Here is a 24,117-nt window from a genome sequence, read left to right as displayed (position 1 = left end):
AGAAAAGATCATTAAGTTAGACCTTTTGATCTATTAATGGGCATTCAGTCCAACAGAGTCAATGACAGAAAGATAAGTCATCATGTATTAAATATTCCAAAGGTCTAAGCAGCTTAAAATTATACTGAGACTTTAGGGACAGATAAACACACACATATACACACCTAAAACAAAATACATACAGCAGCACTTCGTGTATTGGCAAAAAAAAAAAAAAAAAAAAAATCAGAAATAAAGGATATATAGCAGTTGGGGAATAGTTGAGCAAATTGTAATGTAGAAATATAGTAAAAGCATCTTAAGGTAAGGAATGTCAGATATAAGAAATTCACAAAAACACAGGAAAAGAAATATCTGTGTCCAATCAAGAAAAGCTTGATATCACTCATGTAGGAAGTAGAATTGAACCAACTTTAAAGGATACTAGAGATTCTGAGATGAGAAGAACTTTAAAGTGACTCTAAAGTGAGAGGACCCAAGTTCAGATCTTGCCTTTAGTGCCTTTGTGACCCTGGACAAGCATTTAAGCTTCCTAAGACTCAGTTCCCTCATCTGCAAAGTGAGGGAGTTGCTCTAGATGGTCTCCAAGATCTCTCCAAGCTCTAAGTCTATGTTTTATGATATATACAATGTCATACGAATATTAAAGGAGAGGGGAATTTTAATGAATTACACTGAGCAGTGTTTGAAAGCAAGCAGTGAACCACACCTACAGAGGTGGGAGATTATGGATGTAGAATGTGGTATATCCTGAGGCAAGGAAAGGACCAGCATCCATTGCCAGATCCAAGTAATAAGCACCTGCACCAGGGTCGGGGCAGGATCAGAGGAGACAAGGGGGCTTTGCAGAGATGTTATAAAGGTGGAAAGAATAAAACTTGACAACTAGTAAAGAGGGTGTGAGTTTAGGGCAATGAGACTTAAAATCTTCCCCTTATACCTACTTCAAAGCTCTGTTGTGAGGGAAGCATTTTGTTGAAAATTTGTGATATGGGAGCCTATTTTCCAATTCAGTAAACATGTATTATACCAAATTCTGTGCCAAGTGAAATGCTAGAGAAAGTCAAGATCAGTTTGCCCTCAGGAAGTTTATATTCTACTGGGAAAAAACAAGTACACACACATAGATATATCCAATATATAGACAAAATAATTTGAGGACGGAGAAAACTAATATTTGGGGTGACTAGGAATAGCCTAGTATAGGAAGTAGTACCTGCATACCTAAGAGGCTGGTGGTACCCTACTTCATAATCAGAAAGTTAGGAAGAGGGAAAATAAATAAATAAACAAACAAATAAATAAACAAACAAAAACAAACGAACAAAAAAAAGAATGTGGTACATGCTAGCAAATGCAGTCATTAGGTTCATTGGCTTTGCTTAAATGTCTCTTTTGTTGCTTTATTACCAGGAACAGTTCAATGTGGGCAGAGGAGGAGGGTAAAGGGAAGTAACTGTTATATAAAAGAAAAAAGCAATAAAAAAAAGTTTAAGGGGAAAAAAATAGAACGGAAAGAGAGTTCGCTAAACTCTTAAGAAATAGTGAGGGAGATATCACAGTCTGTGGATTGTATCACAAGTATGAGATTGATTCTCTTAAGATATGTAATGCCATTTGTTGTTTGATATTTCTCCAGACTTTTAAAGAAATGCGGAGTTTTGATCTCATTTTTCTAGCACAGCATGATAAATAATGGAAATAAATATGGAAAGAATTTTACATGTTTAAGCTATATAAGACTGCTTGCTATCTTGGGGAGGGGAGAAGGGAGAAAAATTTGGAACAAGAAAGAAAAGGGAGAGGACCTCTGAATACGTGACACTCAGTCCTACTATCTCAGACTACTACCAGTTATGGCATGCCATATCCCAAAACAGATAGTAAAAGGCTCTATCTGGCAATCACAAAATTGAAAATCTCTAGCATAAACCCAAAAAGAAAACGGTTTTTAATTCTTGAGAGGTGTCTCTGTTTCATTTCACAGGGTTTTGCAAAAGACTACCAACTGTGGGTAAATTCTGGGAGAGAAGAAGCTCCATATCCACTCATTGGTAAGTTTCTGGGAAGATATAAATAAGCAGAGAGGAGGTTTTTTAAAGTTATTTTAAATATAGGTACACTTAGTGCTATTGATCTTGTTAGCTTTGGTCCTTCTCTCCTTTGTTAAATGCTTCTTAAACTAAATTAAATATTTACTTTTCAGAATTTCAGATTTTTATAGTATCAAGAGAAATGTAAATAATAATAACAAAAAGGCTGAGGGGAAACCAAAAACCACATCTTTATTTATCTACTAGTTTTCTTGTTTCTTGGATCTTTAGATTTCCATTGTACTTGGTACTTGTCAGACCATATCTAGAATACAGTTTCTTGACAATATGCAGTGGGCCCAAGAAAATCACCCAAGTATGGTAAGGGGGTAGTGAATAAGGACTGGAGAATAAGCCATATGTGGCAGATGAAGAAGAACTAGAAATATTTCAAGAAGGTGGAGGGATGGGGATGGCACAGGTTATGAATACTGTCTTGATGTATATGAAGTATACCATGTGGAAGTCACGTTAAATTTGTTTTCTTTGACCTCACATGGGAGAAAGTAGAAGCATTGAAAGTCAGAAGTTTCTGAGAAGTATGTTTTGTTTCAGTTTAAGGAAAAACATTTTAGTATTTAGAGGTGTACAGGCATATAATAGGATATTTTTAGAGGTGATAGTTTCCCTGTCATTTGCTATTCTCAAATAAGAGATTAAATGACTACTGAAATTTGGATGAAATATCTTCAGAGATCTATGATTTTCTCAGAATATCTCACCATCTAATTATTTTGTTTTCTTTTTGACCCACATGCTTATTATTTAAAGCATAACTCTTGAATTTTGCCTCTATCTCCAGCCTGACTCTACCTTGAGAGAACAACTCATTATCTAGGCATAACAAACAGTTCATCTAAAAATAATTAATAAACATCTTACCTTTAGACTCTTCACAATGTTCTTCTGCTCTCCAAACTACAGTGTTAAATCATCTCTTTGCCTGCATTTCTTAGTGCTAATTCCCCAGTGGTCATAACAAAAATCATTAGATTGTTGGGTCTGTTATTCCCTTTAATGAGCAACAGATAAAGCAGGAGGTTTGGACCAGGAAATCAAAATCTCCTAGATAATCTCCAAGGCAGTGATTGCCACTGGGCTATTCACCTTAAAGTTGACTGAAATTCAGAAGGGCTTCAGAGCCAGACATAATTCCCTGTGTCCAATTTAGAGACTTTTTTCAGCAATTCTCTCATCAGTGATCTCAAAACATGTTATTTCCAGGCATCCCAATCCCTGGAGCATTTGCAATTGGCAGGAGATCCTTTCTCTGTAGGACAGACATGTGTACACACATTCACATTGACTTAGAAAGTCTGTAATTTCTGTGTCATGTGAAAAAGAATAAATGTCTGTCTCACTTGACAAATCTTTCTTGAAAAGCTACATTAAAGAATCATCAATGTTTAAAGATCTTTAGGATTGGGGAATTAGAAGAGAAGTACAATTAAATAGTACAATTTTCACAATAATTTCTTGAGAGATACATTATTTCATTCAGCATGATTTTTAGCTTCCTTTAACAATTACAAGCAGCTATGAAATGCTATTACATATACTCTCTTATATCATTAGCAAGATTTAGATACAAAATGGGTCTATCTTGTTCTGCTTGCCCAAATCTTATCCTTTATTTAAGTTTAAATATTCCTGCTTTTTACCTAAAGTAAAGTATTTCTTAGATTCCACCTTTAAAGAGGCATCCATGGTCTGTTGGAAAGAAAGAACATTGGCTTTTGATTCAGACAAGCTATATAATCAAGGTCTGAATCTCTCACTTTTTACCTGTCAAGTTGAGTATAAATTTCACCTTTAGCAACTTCATTTTCCTCATCCATAAAATGTCAATTAAGAACACTTTAATTCTACTTTTTTCATTGATTTTTGTAAGAATAAGATGGGATCATATATACATATATTTATGTTGTGCTGGTGGTAGTTGCATTGTTATTCAGTTGTATTAATCATATCCAACATTTTATAACTCCATTTAGGGTTGTCTTGGCAAAGATACTGGAATAGTTTGCCATTTCCTTGTTTAGCTTCTTTTCCAAATAAGGAAACTGAGGCAAACAGGGTTAAATGACTTGTCTAGGGTTACACAGCTAGAAAATGTCTAAAACCAGATTTGAACTCAGGAAGATGAATTTTCCTGTCTCCAAATCTGGCAATCTATCTAATGCACCTAGCTGTATATCTGTCTATATACACATATATACATATATGTCTGCGTGTGTGGAAAGAGAGAGAGAAAGAGAGATACAGAGAGATGGAGAAAGAGAGAGGGAAGGAAGGATGGAAGGAAGGAGAGAGGGAGAGAGGGTGAGATTTATGCATACAAAATTTTTGTAAACTGTATAAGTATCAGCAACTGTCGCTCCACCTCTGAATTACTACTGCATAGCCCCATATTGTCAGTCTCAGTGCATTGGTTAATTCTGCTGAACTGCTTCTTCTATCTCTTTATTTTTGGTAATAGGTACTGACTTACTGTGTGGAATATCAGAAAGAGATAAAGATGATATAAAAATTAGTAGATATAAAAAATTTTTAATATTGGGTTAAAAGAATACATGTAGTACTCAGAATACTTTGCTTGAGTCCTTTCATTTTTTGATGGGTCAGTTCAGCATTCAGGTGATCTGTCTCTTACTTCCCACTTTTGTCCCATGCTTGGCTCTTCTGAAATGTTTTGTTTAATAAAGAAAAGAAGCCAGATGTCAACAAAGGGGAAGATATGGTGACCTATTCAGCTCCTTCCTTTTCTACCTTACAATACAAATTGTATTCAAGTTTCTGATCATGTTTTAGGTCATTTTAGTTGGGGTCAGACATCCTTTAGACATATGACAACAGTCTACATTTATTAACTGCAAATGGCAGGGGATAGCATTGTACTAGAAAAGATGCAGTTTAGATAACACGCATCTTCTTTCTTCATCAATTTACAATTAATTCAATGCAGTGGGCTGCCTCCAGAGATAACAGGGTTTCCCACCCCCAACTTTGAAGATTTTCTAGCAGCAGCCAGATAATCACTTGTCCTTCATGTTACATTTGGGGGTTCTTTTGTGCATGCTTGGATTAGGTGGCTGCTGAAGTCCTTTCCAACTCTCAAATTCAGTGACAGTATTCAGTAAGCAATAAAATATATAAGAACACAAAGTGGCAAAAAGGGAGTTCAAAAGAAGTGCATTCAAGTCTAGCCTCTGAAACACAGCAGCTCTCGTGATCATGGACAAATCTTAACCTCATCTTTCCCTTGGGCAGCTTCCTAAGTCCAGGATTATTGGTTGTCCATCTTCATTAGCATAGGCAGTTTACATGCTAGGAATTGCCTATACTGATGAAATCTTATTATGCACCGATATCTATAGTGTGTGCAGAATTTGATGTTAACTATGTTAGAGCAAGACAAACAAAGTATTATAAGACATCCAAGGGAAAAGAGCATTGTTGGCAAGGTGGGACCAGAGAAGACATTGATCCATGTCTCCTTGGGTCATAACAAATTCTTAACTTTATTACATTTCATTTAATCCCTCTGCAGCTATTGATACTTTCAGAGGCTAACTGAAGATGCCCATCTTCAGAGGAGCTGTGGGCCCTCACTCATTTGTCCTCAGTTCTTCAAGTTAGTTCCTCTGACATCTTTGTGGGAAATTTTTGTGGATAGCAGCCTTTAGGCTTTTAGCAGCACCAGTGACATTATGGGTGCTTAAAGGATAAAGTACAGATCATGATTGTCACTCCACATCAATACTACATTTTCTGTGCCTGAGGTTCTGTGCAACCCTGAACTCTTGATTAGCCATATGTCCTTCACACACATTTCTTTCATTTGGTGTCTCTCTCCCACTTCCCCCTTTTGGCTGAAAATGTTGAAGTTGCTGGAATAATTTATTATGGGCTAGAGCTTCAGCAGTGTGTTGGGATCTCTGCCAGAGGAACATGGAACGCACAGCACAGGTTGCTGAAGTTAAGTGAGACAAAATAGGAGGTGATTGAAGGGCACCTTTGCTGTTCCCTTAAAATATGTGCATAACAGCACAATTTGGAACACAAAGGTCTTTGAAGATAAATGGAATGAAAACTATTGGTCTCAGTCCATGAGGGACTGACCCATCAACATAGACTCAATTCTTATACTCCAGGACTTGAGTTGTCCAGTCTGTGAATAGTCTGTTACTCACTGATTCCTACAGTTGCTGATATCCCCTCTTGTTGATAGTTCTGTCATTGTCCATTGCAACTCCTAACAGAGGACAATGGCAGAAGAGAAGATTGAGAGTGAACACATCTGTTCCCAACAAATGCTGTTGATTAACTGTCCAGCATCCCATCCAATATGTGAATTGTCTGTCCACCTCAACCCCTTGTCTCTGTTAGGACAGAAAGGACATTCTCTCGGCCCAATGGATTACTCCATTTTCCCAATATTCCCTGTACTTTTTCTACCTCTGCCTAAAATACTTTTCTTCCTCCCCCATCACCTGCTAACTGTCCTTTATTTTTCCTGCTTTGTTTTTTTGCCCTTTGTTTTTAAATCAAATACTTTGCAAAAGAATAGAAAGTAGATTAATTAAAATAACCTACCCATTAAAAAAAAATTCTTCCATAATATTCACTGTTCCATATCCTACCCCAATTCTCACTTCTGCAAAGTAGTCAAGGAAGTATGTTTTGGGGGAGTTAAGCTTAAATATTATAAATTCATAGGATTCAGTTTTGATTAATATATTGCTGTTTTCTACATTGCTTTTTTCCTTATATATATGTTGATTTGCTAATAGTGTTTACTTAACTTTGAATTAGTTCAAATAAGTCATCCCAGGTATCACTGAATAAATAATTCTTTTTTTTTTTTTTTTTTTTTTTTTTTTTTACAACTCAATAATGTCCCATTATATTCAAAAGAGACAACATGTTTAACCATTTCCCAATTGATGGGTATATATTGTGTTTGCTTATTGTTTGGTGTTGTTCAATCACATCTGACTTTTTGTGATCCCAATTAGGTTTTCTTGGCTAGGATACTGAAATGATTTGCTATGATCTGCAGCTCCTTTTTACAGATGAAAAAACTGTGGTAAACAGGATTAAGTGACTTGTCAGGATCACACTATTAATAAATGCCTAAGGCCAGATTTGAACTCAGAATAATGAGTTTTCTTGCCTCCTGGTCCAATTTTCTATCTACTGTGTCACCTAGATACCCATCCTTTGAAAAAGATATTACATGAAATTTTGTCAGATTCTCTTTGTTGGTAACAATCTTCCCCCTTAGTACCTTGTGGAGCTTCCTCCTTAGTACCTTGTGGAGCATTTTGTTCTGTACCTCTATAATGTAGTTATCAGATAACATTTAGTATTATAGTTCCTGCCTTTTATTCCCCAATAAAGTGTAGCTTTCTTAAGATCAGAGATTATGTCTTCTCATAATATTACTTCTTTCCTGGTGACTAGCAAAGGATTTTGTGCCCAACAGACACTTAATAAATAATAGATAAATGGATAGGTGAATAGTTGAATCATTCAACCAAAGAATGTAGAGCTTGCAATTTCTGATTATAATGGCATTAGAAATGATTTCCCATAATACCTTGTTTCTCTTTTCTAACATTTTGTAAGGAAAGAATAAGAGAGATGCACTGAGAAGTAGGCACAAGACCTTTAAACTTTATAAACTTTTAAAGTTTTATGATTCTGTCTGCCTCAAAGGAAGACAAAAAGAAAAAATATGTTCTTTGCTACTCTGAGAATAGAACATTTAGTTTGTATCATAGATTGTTCCTCTGAACCTATAAATGATGATTACTGCCCAACAGAGTATATAGACTTTTTAATGTAAGGTATCCAAATTATGAAGTTTAATGGATAGAGCACCAGACCTGTAGACAGGAAGACCTGGTCTCAGACACTTAAAAGGGGCCCTGCACTTATTCCTGTTTACCTCAGTTTCCTCATCTATAAAATGAGCTAAAGAAATAATTCCAGTATCTTTGCCAAGAGAACCCTAAGTGTTGGGTCACAAAAACATGACTGAAAAACTGACTATCAGCACCCAGACACAAATTAACAGCCATCCCACTCCATTGCATACATTTTCACAATAAGGTAGTTATGGTGTAACCCTGTGATGAAGCTATTCCAAGTCTGTTACTTGGATCTTTCTCTTCCAGGTCATGAGTATCCTTATGGAATTAAAATGAGCCACCTTCGAGACACTTCATTCCTGATGCTGGGATCAAAGAGCTCCCCATCTCCATTAGACCTCCAGGAATCCTTCCTCATGGAGCAGCTGCCCCGGGAGATGCAATGTCAGTTCATACTGAAGCCCAGCCGCCTGGCCGAGTGCCAGCCCCTGACTGGTGAGTGGCTTCCCTTCACAGAGGCTGCATTCAGCATCAGGGATGCAAGGCTAAAAACTGCTATTATACAGAGTAACTTACTTCAGGCAAGGGAGGAGGGGGAACAAATCCTCCCCAGATGAGAACTTTGTTCTCTCAGATTTCTCTCTTTTCACTTAAACGAGAAAAGGTAAGATTTCCAGAAAGGGTTAGATTAATTAACAGTAAATATTAGTGGATAGACAGAAAACATTTTCCATTATTTGTTTTCTACACTTTCCTTTTTCCTTTAAGTCTGTGCTCACTAGAAAGATTGAAACCAGGTGACACTTTCATTGCTTCCTCAGTCCCTTTGCAAACATTCCTCTGCTTTCATCATACACACAACTGCAACAGTGTTTAAGAACACAGTACATGAGCAAAATAACTGTATGGACATGTATACATATATTGTATTTAACTTATACTTTAACATATTTTACATGTATTGCTCAACCTGCCATCTGGAGGAGAGGGTTGGGGAAGGAGGGGAAAAGTTGGAACAGAAGGTTTTGCAATTGTCAATGTTGAAAAATTACCCATGCATATAACTTGTAAATAAAAAGCTATAATTAAAAAAAAAAAAAAAAGAATACAGTACTTGAAGTCAAGGAAATCTGAGTTCAAATCCTGCCTCAGATACTTACTAGTTGTGTGATATTGGACAAGTCACTTAACTTCTCTTTAGCTCAGTTTCCTCATCTATCTAAATGGAAATAATAATAGCACATGTGTCACAAGTTTGTTATGAGGATCAAATGAGATGATATTTGTAAAGCACATGACAAACCTTAAAACATTTTGTAAATGTTAGCACTATTACTATTGTTACCTAAAGAATAAATCATGACAATTAGGCCATGGGAAATATGTGTGTCAAAAGGGTAAGGTACTCTGCTTAGTGGCTGATAGTTATGAAAAATAGGAGAAAATAAAGCTACATAAAAGCAGAATGATAAATCTCTGCCTGGCTTTCTGAAACATGTGAGTTATTTCTGAAGCATATAGTTATTTTTCTTACAATGTCATGTTCAAGACTGGACATTCTTCTTCCACCTCACAATCATAAAAAGCAATGTAAAAGAAATTAAAGCTGAAAGAAACCTTAAAGATCAATAAACTTGGTTGATTATTTTATGAGTAAGGAAATAAGGATTCAGAGATTGACATTTCCAGAATTGCATAGCTAACAGGTGACAGACAGAGTTAAGTTTTTTTTTTTTTTTTTTTTAACTCAATTGTCCTCAAATCCTGGAATCTTTCTACTTTCTAGGCCGCTTTCTCCCTTACAACTTTGGAATTAAAAAAAAAAAAAAGCACAACATAATGAAATTGGTAATTACCTTACCATTAATTTGAGTTTTGAGTTTAAATCCTTAGTAAATTTGGAAGCATTTTGAGGACCATATCCTAACCATCTTGGTATCTTCTCCCATTTTTCCTTCCCAACACAAACCACACACATATCTAACATAAAGTTACAGCATCAAATTTTCTGGATATTTTGAATTTCAAGAAAAGTAAGAATGTTTTAAAAGAAGTTTTAAAAAAGGAAAACTTTTGTGTCTCAATTTTTGGCTAAATACATACTCAGTGAAATTAGGTAATATGGAGCAGTATATTTCTCTTTGTTGTGTCAAATCTACCCCACCCCATCCTTGTGCATTTAAAGTGCTTTGAGGTCAAGACCCACATAATAACTGAGCTTTGTATAGCCCCTGGTACTACAGAGAGTCAGTATCTAATGAATGTAACATGTCATGCTCCTACTTTGTTTTCCATAACTGTTCATTGAATTGAATTGCACTAGTTCCAAAAATTAAATTGTATGTAAAACAGGAGAAAATGGATTTCAGAATGTCATAAAGTAATTTTAAAAAATTGAAAATTATTTTCATCTGTTCAGTTTGAAGATTAGCTTTTTCACCTTAATGTTTTTGTCTTGTTCAAAAGTTCATATTATGTCCTACTGCCTACGTGAGATCTTTCCTGATCCTGCTAGTAATTGCTATCTCTTCCCTAAAAAGAAAGTTACCTTTTAGTTCATATGTATGTACTTAAGACTATATGTTATCTATTCTGCCTGCCTCAGGAGGGAATGGAGACTGGAAGTCTCTGAATAAAAACTGTGTACCTACTCATCAGTATATTTTCTTTTGATTTTTTTAACTCATATATACTATTTTTTTTTTTTTTTTGGTAATCTTTCATTTTTTACCACATACTTATTTCCAGATATACCCCTTCCTTGTCCATATTCCAGGCAACCTTCTCTTCTAATGGGGGAAAACATTTAAACAAAGTAAACCTCTACATGTAGGATTGCATGTAATTTGTTTTTTTACATCTATTCAACCAATCAACAGATATTTTTAACAATATGTACCCCACACTTTGCTAGACTCTAGGTATACAGAATCCCTTTCCCTTAAGAAGTATATATTCTGCTGGGAAAACAACATGTACGTAAGTCTTCCCATAGTTTTAATTCCTCTTATCTACTATTTCCTATGACCTATTAATATTCCAATAAATTAATGTATAATGATTTGTCTAACTATTTCTCAAATCATTACATATCCATGTTATTTCCTGTTCTTTGCTACCTCAGAAAATGTTGCTATGAATATTTTGGTGTTTATGAGATCTTTGATCTTTGGCATTCTCATGGTGTATGACTGACAATGGAATTTCTGGGTTAAAAAAGATGAACAGTTTAGTCACTTTCTTATTTGTGTGTTTGTTTCACAAAATTCCAAACTATCCAGAATGATTGTACTAATTCATAGCTCTACTGGCAGTATATTAGTGTGCCCATCTTCCCACAGTCTCTCCATCCTTGCTTGTTTTCTGTCAGAAGGATGATGCCCATAGTAATGCCACATTCTATAACAGTCACGTGGACTGAGGTCAGAGAAAAGATCAGGATTTGAATAAGGTTATTGATGATACTCAAAGGAAAGTTTAAACATAAGGGTGAGAATGGAAGCCAGATATTGGAAGTTAGGAAATATTAATGAGTATTGAGAAATGAATCAAAAAAGCAAAGAGATAGTAGGGGTTTCTTGTTGGTTGTTTTGTTCCTTGAGGCTAGGGGACATTTATATATATTTTTGAAGGCATACACACCAGATTGCATGAGACAAGCACAGATTGATGAGCTAGAGGGTAATAAAGGGAGCGAAGTTTTGAAAGAAGTGGGAGGATAAAAACACAGATGGAGGCATTAACTTTGGAAAATAGAAATGACATGTCTTCCTGAGAGGGAAGGAAGGAAAGCATATTAATAATAGTTAATACCTGTAATACTTTAGGAGTTACAAAGTATTTTAGGTTTATTATCTTATGTTATTATCACAACCCTTTTATGAAGTAGCCATTGTAGAAATTTATACCTATTTTTATAGATTAGGAAGAAGAGCACTGAGAGGTTAATTAAGGTGAAAAGGTGAATGAAAAGTGCTTGAGGACAGAGGCCTTGCTTAATTTTGTGTTTGTTGGATTAAATTGAATGAATGTATTTTGTATAGGTAATATGGAGCATCGTGGCACTAACAGAAGGTAAAATGAAAATGTAATGAATCCTATCTATGACTTTTCTTTAGCTATATAGTACTTTATAGATTGAGATTTGGTGTGGACAAAATGGTTCTTACAAGCCAAGTTGATGACTGATGTTATGCTTGAGCATCACTGTTTTTGAGGAAAGGAGACCTATAAGTCCAATCTCCATACTCCTGGGTCTCTAATTATCTGTTTTGATAAACTAGAGGACTAATCTCAAAATAATTTGATATACCCATTTTACAAATATGTTAACTGAGGCAGGCCATAATTAATGAAACTTTAGTCCAATTTATGTTAGAGGCATTATAAATTCATATGGTTTTAGGGTACATTTGAAAATTAATAAGGCCTTTATGCCTTTTGTCATAATACTGAGAGATAAAAGGGGATCCTAAAGGTCATCTAGTTCTACTCCCTCATTTAGAGTTGAAGAAATTGAGACCCAAAGAAATTAAGATACATTTCCTCATTCCCAGAGGTGGGGAATATCAGTCAAGATTCTTAAATTCTGAATCCAGCATTTTTTTCTATGCCATACTGATTCCCCCTAACTGGACCAGACATCATCTTCTACCCTCCAAAATGGTTGGCACCATCATCTGCTAGTTGATGCTGTACTTTGTCTTAATTTTATATGAACATTAATGGGAAAGAAGTGACATTACAGGTGTGCCCTATCATAACAAAACTCAATTTACAAAAATCTAGATTTAAAAACTAAACAAATCAAAGGATTTGCTAATATATATCATGATAGTTCTTCCTCTTAGAACTTCACCTTAGGGTTCCTTGAAATAGCAACCTCCTGTTGCATTTTAAATGGTTTAGTTTTTCATTTTGATTTGTACACAACTCCAGAAACATCTGGTGTGTTAAGTGAGCTACAACTGTGCCTTCCTCACCCGCCCCTCAGTGTTAGCATTTTCACAGCATATGAAACAAATAGAATTCTTACTGCACTCAATCTTTGATGTTCATTCCCCGTCTCCTTGCTTTTGCTTCTTCTGGTCACACTGTTCAGCTAAGGAATCCCAGAAATTGTAGGCTCAAAAATCCAGGGGATTTCTGAAAGGGGATGTCAAAAGCTATCCAGATTAGTTCCCTCTTTTTACAGATTAGTAAACTGAGTTCTAGGAAAGTGAAATCACTTGCTGGAGGCCACAGGCAGTATCAGTCAAGGTTTTTATTAAAATCTTCTGACAACAGCCTCCTCTTTTCACTTTGACCAATTTGTGTACAAATCCCTTCACTAATTATGACAATTCCTGAGGTTTATATAAATTTTTAAGGTTTACAAAACACCACAAAAATTATCATATTTGAGCCTCACAACAGTCACATGAGATTATGATTTTAGGCTAAGTGATAAGGTCATTAATTTATGTAGTGGGAGAGAAGGAAGGAAGGAAGGAAGGAAAGAAAAAGCAAGTGGGAGAGAAGGAAGGAAGGAAGGGAGAAAAGAAAGGAGAAAGAGAGGAAGGGAGGGAAAAAGGGAAGAAGGAAGGGAGGGAGGGAGGGAGGAAGGAAGGGAGGAAAAAAGAAGGAAGGGAGGGAGAGAGGAAGAGAAGGAAGGATTAAGCATCAAACATTTACTATGTGTCCTACATGATGCTAAGCTAAGCTAATACAGAGAAGATGATGTGGGGGCAGAATGATCAGATTTGGAACTTTGGATAGGAGCTAAATGTAAGTGGCTGGAAGAATGGCCATGTATCATCTGTAGAAGCAAGGAAGTTGGGAATGCAGGGGCAAGTTTAAGGAAAATAAGCTATCTAGACAGTTAGAAGAAAATTAAAGGTAATAAAATATGGCCCCTCATGTATACTAAGCACATATGGTTCTTTTTTTTTTTTCTCTCTCTCTCTCTCACATGTCTAAGTCTTCCCTCTCCAACTAAGGTTATATTTTTAGTGCTCAATGTGTGGCAAAAATTTAATAAATTCATAACTTAATTTAGTTCTTAAATATCCAAATGCATTTCTAATACATGAAGGGAATAAGACTTTTCAGAACGTGTTATATTTTATGAAATAACTGTTTTTACTTAATTTCAAGTTCAGTGATTGAATTTTCTTGGGAAAAAATAACTGACTACAACTATTCAGTTCTTGGTAATAATGTTCTTTCTCAGATCATTATGTCTGCAATATTTGCAGGATAGAGGTTCAAAAGTCTTCCTACAAGCCTTGATAAGCAGCCCCTAACTATTTCCTCATGGTGGTGGTGAAATAGGAGGATGCAGGGGAGGTATCTGTGTAGTGTCTTTAATAACCCCAGTGGATTAAGGAAAAGAAGGGAAAGGTAAGGTTAAAACCAATTTGGAAAAAGACTACAGAAAATCCTTGTTTCATTCACTTTCTACCAATGGAGAATAATTTCTGAACTTGGGCAGATAAGCAATAAACTTGAAAGTAAGCTTTAACCATCCAGGATTGGATACATAAGTGAAGAGGAGATTACTTGAAAATTCTCAGGAATTTTATTTATAACCCTCATCGGGTTTTCCTGAGTATACAACTTTTTGATGGACCATCTGGCAATATTAGAGCCTGGACCCAATGAGTTTTTTGACCCATGACTCTGCTCCTATTCATGACAAAAAGAGTATGGCAGAATGAGATCCTGATTGTAAAGCCAAAAGTTAAAAGAATATTTCAGAGAACAGAGCAAGCCATAGTCAGAAAATAATGGAGTAAATACAAGATCCAGTAGGAATAGTAAAGGAGGAATTATTAATAGAAGTTAAGTATGGGACTCTAAGGGAGAGTTTTTCCTATCTTCCCCTCTCTTCTCCCTTCTTCCCCTCTCCCCCCCTCCTCCCCTTTTCAGCTTCTTTTTTGTATGTTGTCTTCCCCTATTAAGACTGAGCTCCTTGAGGACAAGGACAGTCCTTTACTTCTCTGTCTTCTCAGTGCTTAGCAATCACATAGTAGATTCTTGATAAATGTTGATTGATTGATTTCTCGTAGAATTGAGTTATAAGCTTCTCACTCAACATCATCTCTTCATTTTTTGAGACCAAAATAGATTCAGTATTTTACTCAAAAGTCACACAGAATATCAACTTTCTAATCAGTATTCCTTACTGAGAGCCAAAGAGTAAAATATAAATTGGTCAGGAAATAGTAGCCCCACATTTCTGCAGGTAGAACTGTAGAATTAGAGGTTGATTTTGTGATCCTTAGGGACCTTTTTGAGGTCACTGTAGTTCATTTTCTTGGAGATGATCATTGGAATTATCATCATTTCCTTAATGAAATGCTTTAGGCACAACACCTTTAATTAGTTTAGTGAGGAATCTACCTGATCTGAGGGAAAGGATGAGCCTCCACTGATAAGAGTAGATATTCAAGTAGTATTTTTAAGATTTGCAAAGCTTTTCCCAATTTTTGTAATATATAATCTTCACAAATAACCCTGTAAGGTTAATGCTTTTATCCCCTATTTTATAGATGAGGAAGCTGATCCAGATGGAGATTAAGTGACTTACCCAGGGTCACAAGATTTTTAAGTTTTTGAAGCAAAACTCAAATTTAGGTCTTCTGGACTCTAAAGCCAGCATTCCTGTTAACTCCCCCAGCTAGCTGATTAAATCTCAATACAAAAGAATTTCTTAATTCTGATTGTGTGCTAGGCTCTGGCTTCAGGACACAAATTAAAAAGTGAGATAGTACCTGCCCTCAAGAATCTTAAATTCAAATAGAATGATTCAACCAATTAAATGGACAAGGAGAGAGAGAGAAGAAGAACCTAGTACTTTGCAAATATTAACTTATCCTTACAACAGCTCTGGGAAGCAGGTGCTAAAATTATCCCCATTTTATTGATGAGGAAACTGAGGCAAACAAGTAGCCTAGGATCATATAGCTGGTAAATATCTAGGGCTGTATTTGAACTAAGTAAGGTTTTCCTGTCTATTTAATGTGTCTACAGATTGCCTTTTATGGTAGTGGTAGTAGAGAAGGAAGTTTTAGCTGGAAATGATTAGTGGTGAGTAGAATCTACCAGTACACCTGACACTCCCTGCTAATGACAGCATTGATTTAAGGGGGGTGGAGGGGAGTGGAGAACTAGCCTGGGGAGTTGGGAAGAAGAGGGGAACTTTTCACTGATTGGTGATGTCAATTTAGTAGGCTTGACCTTGCTGCAAATGTCAGAATTACTTTGATTGTTTTACTAGTAAAGGAAACTACAGAATTAAGAATTATTAATTCAGAGGAATCTGCTAAACTGAATATTCCAGACTGTGAAATCATACTTTTTGTTTCCAAGGGAACCTTCCTCCTGGCACTCAAATTTGCTACCTTAGAATCATGCTTTGCCCTTTATTCTTCTTCACCCATCTTCACCATCCAATCAGCTGACAAATCCTGCCAGTTCTATTGTCCCCTTCTTCCTATTATTACAACCAATACTCCAGTTGGCACTCACAAGGATGAGAAACATTGTCTCTCATTCAGATTATTTTTTGTTTGTTTTTTAAAGAACGTTTTATTTTTTCCAATTACATGTAAAAACTTCTTTAACATTCATTTTTAAACATTTTAAATTCCATATTCTCTCTTCTTCACTGTCTTCCTCCCTAAGCAATTTGATATAGGTTGTAAACATCCAGTCAGTCACACAAAACATTTCCAAACTGGTCATTTATACAAAGCTCTCTGCTTTCTTATAACAATTCTGTGAGGAAGATAGCGAGGGTGACTTGTTTTGTGAGACTGTAGATGTCCTGTGTTGCTAAGTATGTTATTACTATGATAGTAGGGGCGGAGTGACAGTTTAAATTCACATTTAATCAAGATCATTTATACCAGTTTTTCAGTTTATTTAATCACAGAATGGGGCAGCTAGGTGGTGAAAAGGATAGAGAACCAGGTCTGGGGCAGCAAGACCTGAGTTCAAATGTGTTCTCACTCATACACTTATTAATTGTATGACCCTGGGAATATCCTTAACTCTGTTTGCCTCAGTTTCCTCATCTGGTAAAATGAGCTGGAGAAGGAAGTAGCAAACCATTCCAGTGTCTCTGCCAAGAAAACCTCAATTGGGATCATGAACATCAGAGTACTGAAAAGTCGAACAAAAACCACAAATTTTCACAGAATCCTGGTGCTACCAAGAATGGCTACCAGGGACAATTACCACCGAGTACTATGAATGTAGATGCTTGTCTGCAATTAGAATCCACACCTGCTGTGTCCTGTAGATTCCCCCTTTACCCCCACATGTGTGCAACAGTTATGGTGATGACAAAAATCCCTCATATATCAAGGAATCAGGGAATGTTTTTCAACAACATTTATTGAAAAATATTGTAACAGTATATAGAAGATGCCCTTGGTATACAAGATACTCTGACTAGTTTCATTATGTTTAATCTGTCAGCTTTTTTTTTATTAAGTTGTCAAAAGCCAGAAAGGCTTGTGAGTGTGGTCCAAGGGAATGCCAATTTTGAATATTCTCTTGCAAGGGATCCATTTTTTATCTCTCAGTATAATAGACTGAGTGAATCAGTATGTATCAACGTGCTATGACTAGGTTGAATGAAGACCTTTTAATATACAATGTTATTACATTGCAGTCTTTTTTTTTTTTTTGCATATTGAAACCTTTTGAATCAAATAAAACATGGTATTGAAACAAGATCAGTACTAAAGGCGGTTATTTGCAGGCCAAATAAAAATATTTCAGCAGACTTCATAATTTTTGGCCCACAGAACAAGACAGTCACCAATTTATCTCAAGTTACTGCCTCAGGATGGGGAAACCCTCATTTATGTGCACAGAGCCAGACAGCTCACCCCCATCACCTTGCTTCCTGAGGTTCAGTGCCCAGACATAGTTGAAGACCCCAAGAAAACTGAGCCACATTAGGACAGCTTTGGCGGAGGTAGAACTTTTTCTGACATTCAGGGATTTAACCTGATATTAGATTATTGCTGAAGATGCTAAGCATCCAAATGAGAATGGATAGTAGATGATCTAGTCTAATACTCCCTAATTTTATGAGGAAGGAAGCTGAGATCCAGAGACAATTAACTTATCAATCACAAAACCATTTGGTAGGAGAACCAGAATTGGAACTTTAATCTTCTGAGTGTGCCAGACCAATATTTTTTTTTTTCCTGCTATATCATATCCCCTGAGGGCATAAGGCTGCTTTCATCACTAAAGTGAATTTTTAGATTTTTCTCTTAAGTCTGAAAAGTGCCAGGCTAAACCAGATCTCCAAGGTGTGTCTTAAAACATGTCAGATTCACCACATCTGCTGTGGAACTTTCTGAGTTCTTCAGAATCAGTAGATCCAGGCCTTAGCAGAAGTTTGACTAAACTTCTGTAGTAAATCATAGAAAAAGGAAGAAAACATAACAGTTTAATAATAATATCCCGTCTTTTATAGGAAAACTAAACTTCAGTAGTAGGTGATAAAATAGGGGCCAGATATAACAATATAATAATAAAATCTCTCTTTTTTTTAAAATAGGAAGTCTTTCCCAACTCCTGTATTAAAGCACCTCTATATTAAAAAATACTTCTTGTTGCAACCTAGGCAGTTATCTCAATTCTAGTGCCTTCCCTCTACTAACTATTTATTCTTTATATAGTTTGTTTTGACTGTATTTGTTGGTATCTCTGTTAGGTTGCAAGTTCCTTGAGGATAGGTACTTTTGCCTCTTTCTGTGTCCTCAGCACTTAGCACAATATCTGGCACATAATAGGCATTTAATAAATTTGGTTGATTAATAAATAATCACTCTATTTACATGATAATTTAAAATGTAGAAAGTTCTTCCTACCACAACTTTTTGAGATGTATCATTATCTTCATTTTATAGATGTTGAAACACAAAGTTTAGAAACTGAAATGACATTACACATCAAGGCCAGAATCTCAATCCCAGATATCCAAAATCTAATTCAATATTTTTGTCCCCTGTCTTATATTGCTTCTTCTTTAAAAAAAAAAAAAATTATGCTGTTTAGAGTTCTTCATGTTTTATAATTCCTCCTCCTGGTCCACATATATTTTCATTCATATCATTCATCACAATAAGAGTACATTTACCAAACACCAGAACTGCCATCACAAATTCAGAGTTATCATTTCTGTCCAAAACAGATATTTAGAACCAGAAATTTGTGCTTGGGAAGGTAACTAATCAGTCAATGTACATTTATTAAACACCTACTATGTGTCAGACGCTATTGTAAGTTCTGAAGATACAAAAAGAAGCAAAAGACAGTTTCTGCCCTCAGAGAGCTTACAATCTATTGGAGGGAACAACATATAATGAGCTTTGTAGAAACAAGTTTTATTCAGGATAAATTGAAAATAATAACACAGAGAAGGCACTAGAATTAAGATAACTGCCTAGATTGTAATAAGAGATATTTTTTAATATGTACATTCATGTACTTAAAACAATAACAAAGCATCTCACTCTTTATATTACACAAAGGTACTTAAGTCACATATTATCACAATACAGGTTTAAAACCTTCCAGGACCAGTAACTCAGAGGACACAATTTTAATATTTTCCCCTATTTTTAGTCAACCAGCAAACATTTGTTAAATGTCTACTGTATGTTAGGAATAATGTTAGATCTTGGGAATACAGATGCAAAAATTAAATAATCACTACCTTCAAGTAGCTTACATTGTCTCTGAGGCTATACCATCTACTCATATAAATATAGCCTGCAACCCAGGGAATCATAATTCTTAAACATTCTTTGTAGCTAACAAACTTTACAATAATTAATCACATTTCTGTAGCATCACATTTTGCCTGTGACAATTCTGTAAGTACAATTCAATTCAATGAGCATTTAGTTCCAACTGTGTACAAGGCACTGCTATTAATAGTCTCCAGGTGAGAAAACTGAGGTTCCAGAGGGAATAGTAATTTTAATTTGTTAGTTCTTCAGCCAGCAAATAGCAGTTAGGATTAGAATCCAACTCACCTTAACTCTAACTCTTCAATCTTGAGCCCTTGCCAGTGCTCAGAATTGTACTTTTAGATAACTCCCCATCCTGATTGAGGCACAAATGAACAGAGTGTATTAGTCTTGCCAGGATTTGTTGTAGGAAAAGCTAGCTTGCATTTCATGAAATTGGTTTGTTTTACATTGACATCATCCTCCTATTTTTAATGGCAACAGCATTTTTCCACCCAATAAGCCGTTGATATTCAGAAAGTTCAAGTTATGCATTAAAAGCGCTACAGGAAAGAAAACTTTAATGAAAAAATTTTTCCACCCAATCCCAGAGGGAATGTGAACACTCGCAATTGAATGATGCATATAACAAAAGGCACAACTAAGGCTGAAAGCATTTCTGATGAAGTACAGGACTCAATTTCCACTTTGTCCTCTGTCTACACCCTTTGACTAGCTGGATTTATAAGTTCAGAATAGATCAGTGGAACATTCCTCCTCAAAGGTGTAGAGGGGCTCAGTAATTGAATAAATCTGGATGACTTTAGAAATGTTAAAGCTGGGGAAGATGTCTTGAGTAGCTCAGCAATTTCTTTAAACATATTTCTGTGTGTGTGTGTGTGTGTGTGTGTGTGTGTGTGTGTGAAATGTATTTAAACAAACATTTGCACAGATTGGCATGGTGAAATGGGCCAGAATTCCCTCCAGCATTTAAGAATGTGTTTGGTTTCCTTCTCTGTCTTTTACAATTTGGGGGTTGGGGAGGGGATGAAACTTTTGGGCCAGAGAGAAAGAACTTCAGTCAAGTAAAGTATTTGGCATTTCCCTTATGACCACATACCTCCTGAAAGCTATTAAACTGAATACAGAATATTCAGCCTGGGGATGTGTAGGCTGCTTTAGGCTCTACAAAATGGACATTCCCAATAGAGAAGCTTGGCCATATTGGGATTAGATTTTGTATGAACAAAACCTGAGTCTATAGAAAGATGATACGCATACTCTGTTGTTGAATTGGGCAAAATAGCTATGTTATGGGGTGGTTGTTTTGGTTTGGGTTTTGTTTTATTTTGTTGGTGAATTGTTAACAGATTTCCCCACACACACCCCTTTAATTTCACTTATCCACTGGATTTGCTTGTATTTTATTTTGTTTTGTTTTATTTTGACATGTAGTAGAAACAAGCACACTCAGAATAGTATTCTCCCTTCATATTTGGATAACATCCTCCTGAAATGTTGACTATAATGCAATTTTCCATAACTTGGAATTGTATGGGGTCTTTGCGGTCATTTCATCCAAACAATAACCAAAGCATATATTTTATCCACAAAGTCCTTGACAAAGGTCATCCAGCATTTAAATTAGCATCTACAAACCTGGAGGCTCTGAATTCTAGCCCTCTGCTAATTCTGCAGTTATACCCTTGGTGAGGTTTTTTTGGAAGAGGAGGGTTGAGCCCAAATATAGGACTTAATATAATGCCTAAATTTTATCCTATTAGATTTAGTCTATCTTTTCAATCTATTGGGATTTCACTGCATTCTAATTCTTTCTCCTAGCATTATCATTTCCACTTTCCCACCTAACATTATCTACAAATTTGGTGCTTTCATCTAAATCACAGGTAGAAAGTTGGATTTGTGGTAAGCGGAATCTTAAATTCAAAAAAAATCTTAATCCTTCCACTTAGTATGTGTGACTTGGGCACATCAAATGAACTCTGAATCTCAGCTTCCATCTGAAAAATGTGCAATGATAATAAAATAATTATTTTGCAAGATCCAAAGAGGTTGATCTTTATGAATGACAACACTAGTGGCAGTATGGTATAATGGATAAATCCCTCAATCCTGCCTTCGACACCTAGCTGTGGGATTCTGGCAAAGTCCCTTATATTGTCAGTTTCTCCACATGTATTAAACTTCATGACCTTTAAGAAAGGACCCTTCCAGTTCTAAAGCTGTGATTCTGTGATTAAACAGATCAAATCTAAAGGCAAGGTAATATGATACTATACTTGCTTCTGCTTTCATCTTTATAGATTATCAGCTTCATTGAAAATTGGACTGAAATAACTATCAATGTTTATTGTTTTAAAATAGTAAATTGTAATAAAATCGCATGTAAGTATGCAGAATGCCTTTTAAAAGCTCCTATTTAGAGAAAGGAACCCACATGTGCAAAAATGTTTGTGGCAGCCCTTTTTGCTGTGCCAAGAAACTGGAAACTGAGTGGAACTTTTAACTTGGAGAATGGCTTAATAAGTTATGGCATATGAATGTTACGGAATATTATTGTTTTATAAGAAACAATCAGCAGGATGACTTTAGAGAAGCCTGGAGAGACTTACATGAACTGATTCTAGGTGAAGAGAGTAGAACCAGGAGATCATTGTACACAACAAAAGCAAGATTATATGAACATCAATTCTGATGGGTGTGGCTCTTTCCAACAATGAGATGATTCAGACCAATTCCAGTGATCTTATGAAGAAGAGCCATCTACACCCAGAGAGAGGACTGTGAAAACTGAGTGTGGATCACAACATAGTATTTTCACTTTTTCCGTTGTTGTTTGCTTGCATTTTGTTTTCTTAGTTTTTTTTTTTCCTTGATCTGATTTTTCTTATGCAGCAAGATAAGTGTATGAATATGTATATATATATTGGATTTAACATATATTTTAACATATTTAACATGTATTAGATCACCTTCCATCTAGAGGAAGGAGTGGGGGGAAAGAGGAGAAAATTTGGAACAAAAAGTTTTGCAAGAGTCAGTGTTGAAAAATTACCCATGCTATGTTTTATAAATAAAAAGCTTTAATAAATTAAATAAAAAAATGAAAAACTTTTTTATTTTTGAAAAAAAAGAAAAGAAAATTTCCTATTTAAAGAGAAAAGCTTGTCTTATACTGAGATTTGGTAGGGAAAGAAGTAATCACATTTTCTAACACACCCTATAACTTGAGCCTTTCTTATTCTCAGTTTTTTACCATAGTGGAAAAGATCAGCGACAAGAAGAAAGATTTATCTTGGATATCACATTAAAATATAATTTTTAAACTCCCCCCTCCCCCTTCCCTGTTCTTTACTATTGCTTTCCTTAAATCACTGGGTAAGGTTTTTAACTCTTTTTCTATGCCCATTTTCATCTGCAGTGAGGGGAAATATTTATTGGACTGGAAAATCTTTTTACAAATTATTTCAATCATGTAAATAAACTTTCTTTCTCTTCCCTCTCTTTTGTCTTTGGAAATTCAATGGCAGGACTCTTAAGGAGACATACTAGAATATATATTTCCTTCTTGGCTCTGTACACTGATAAAAGACCCCAAAATGGGTGTGAAGAAATCTTGACATTCTGTTAGAATAAATTATAAGATGGCAAATTTTAGCCTAGAAAGACTTACATGAACTGATGCTTAGTGAAGTGAGCAAAACCAGAAAAACATTGTACAGAGTAGCAGCAAAATTGTGTGATGATCAATTATGAAAGACTCCAATAGACTTTGAATGGAAAATTCCATCTACATCTAGAGAAACAATTATGGAGATTGAATATGGATCAAAATATACGATTTTTATCTTGTTGTTTTTTTTTAATTTATCATAGTTTTTTCCTTCTGGTTTTTCTTTCTCAATATGACTCATGGAAATATGTTAAAAATGATTGAATATGTATATGTCAAATTGCCTGCTATCCTGGGAAGGGGGAGATAAGGAAGAAAAGGAGGAAAAAAATATGGAACTCAAAATCTTACAAAAATGTTGACAGACTTATATATATATCAGTCATATTAATACTGCTTTACATGCAAGTTTATATATGTGTATATATATATGTATTTTTGTATGTATAGGGTGTGTATATTGTGTGGGTGTATGAGTATCTCTATATCTATGTATCTATCTATTTATAGATATAGATATATCTATGCTTAACTATAAGCTGCTTGGGGAAGGGGATGAAAAGAGAAGAAAAGAATAAAGAAAAAAGTGCATAGCAGAAAACAAAAGAATAACCTATAAGGAAGCAAAAAAAAAAATGGACATCATAAAAATGTTTTTTTTTTCTATTATCATATATGCTTTCTTGAAAAGGAAATGTATTCTCTCATTCTGC

The 24,117-nt window shown here is 35.3% G+C and overlaps 1 protein-coding gene across 1 annotated transcript in view; it reads left to right on the top strand.

Annotated features, from left to right (window-relative positions):
* Positions 1-24,117, top strand: part of ARHGAP20 (Rho GTPase activating protein 20) — a 158,995-nt gene that overhangs the window by 111,519 nt on the left and 23,359 nt on the right. The window contains exons 8-9 of the mRNA XM_051986945.1: positions 1,988-2,054; positions 8,276-8,464. Coding sequence (XP_051842905.1) covers positions 1,988-2,054; positions 8,276-8,464 — 256 coding nt within the window. The remainder of the gene's footprint in view (positions 1-1,987; positions 2,055-8,275; positions 8,465-24,117) is intronic.

The sequence above is a fragment of the Antechinus flavipes genome, chromosome 3 (genome assembly GCF_016432865.1).
Source record: "Antechinus flavipes isolate AdamAnt ecotype Samford, QLD, Australia chromosome 3, AdamAnt_v2, whole genome shotgun sequence".
Classification (NCBI taxonomy): Eukaryota; Metazoa; Chordata; class Mammalia; order Dasyuromorphia; family Dasyuridae; genus Antechinus; species Antechinus flavipes.
Note: the sequence above shows the minus strand (reverse complement) of the source record. Positions and strands in the feature narration are given on the sequence as shown.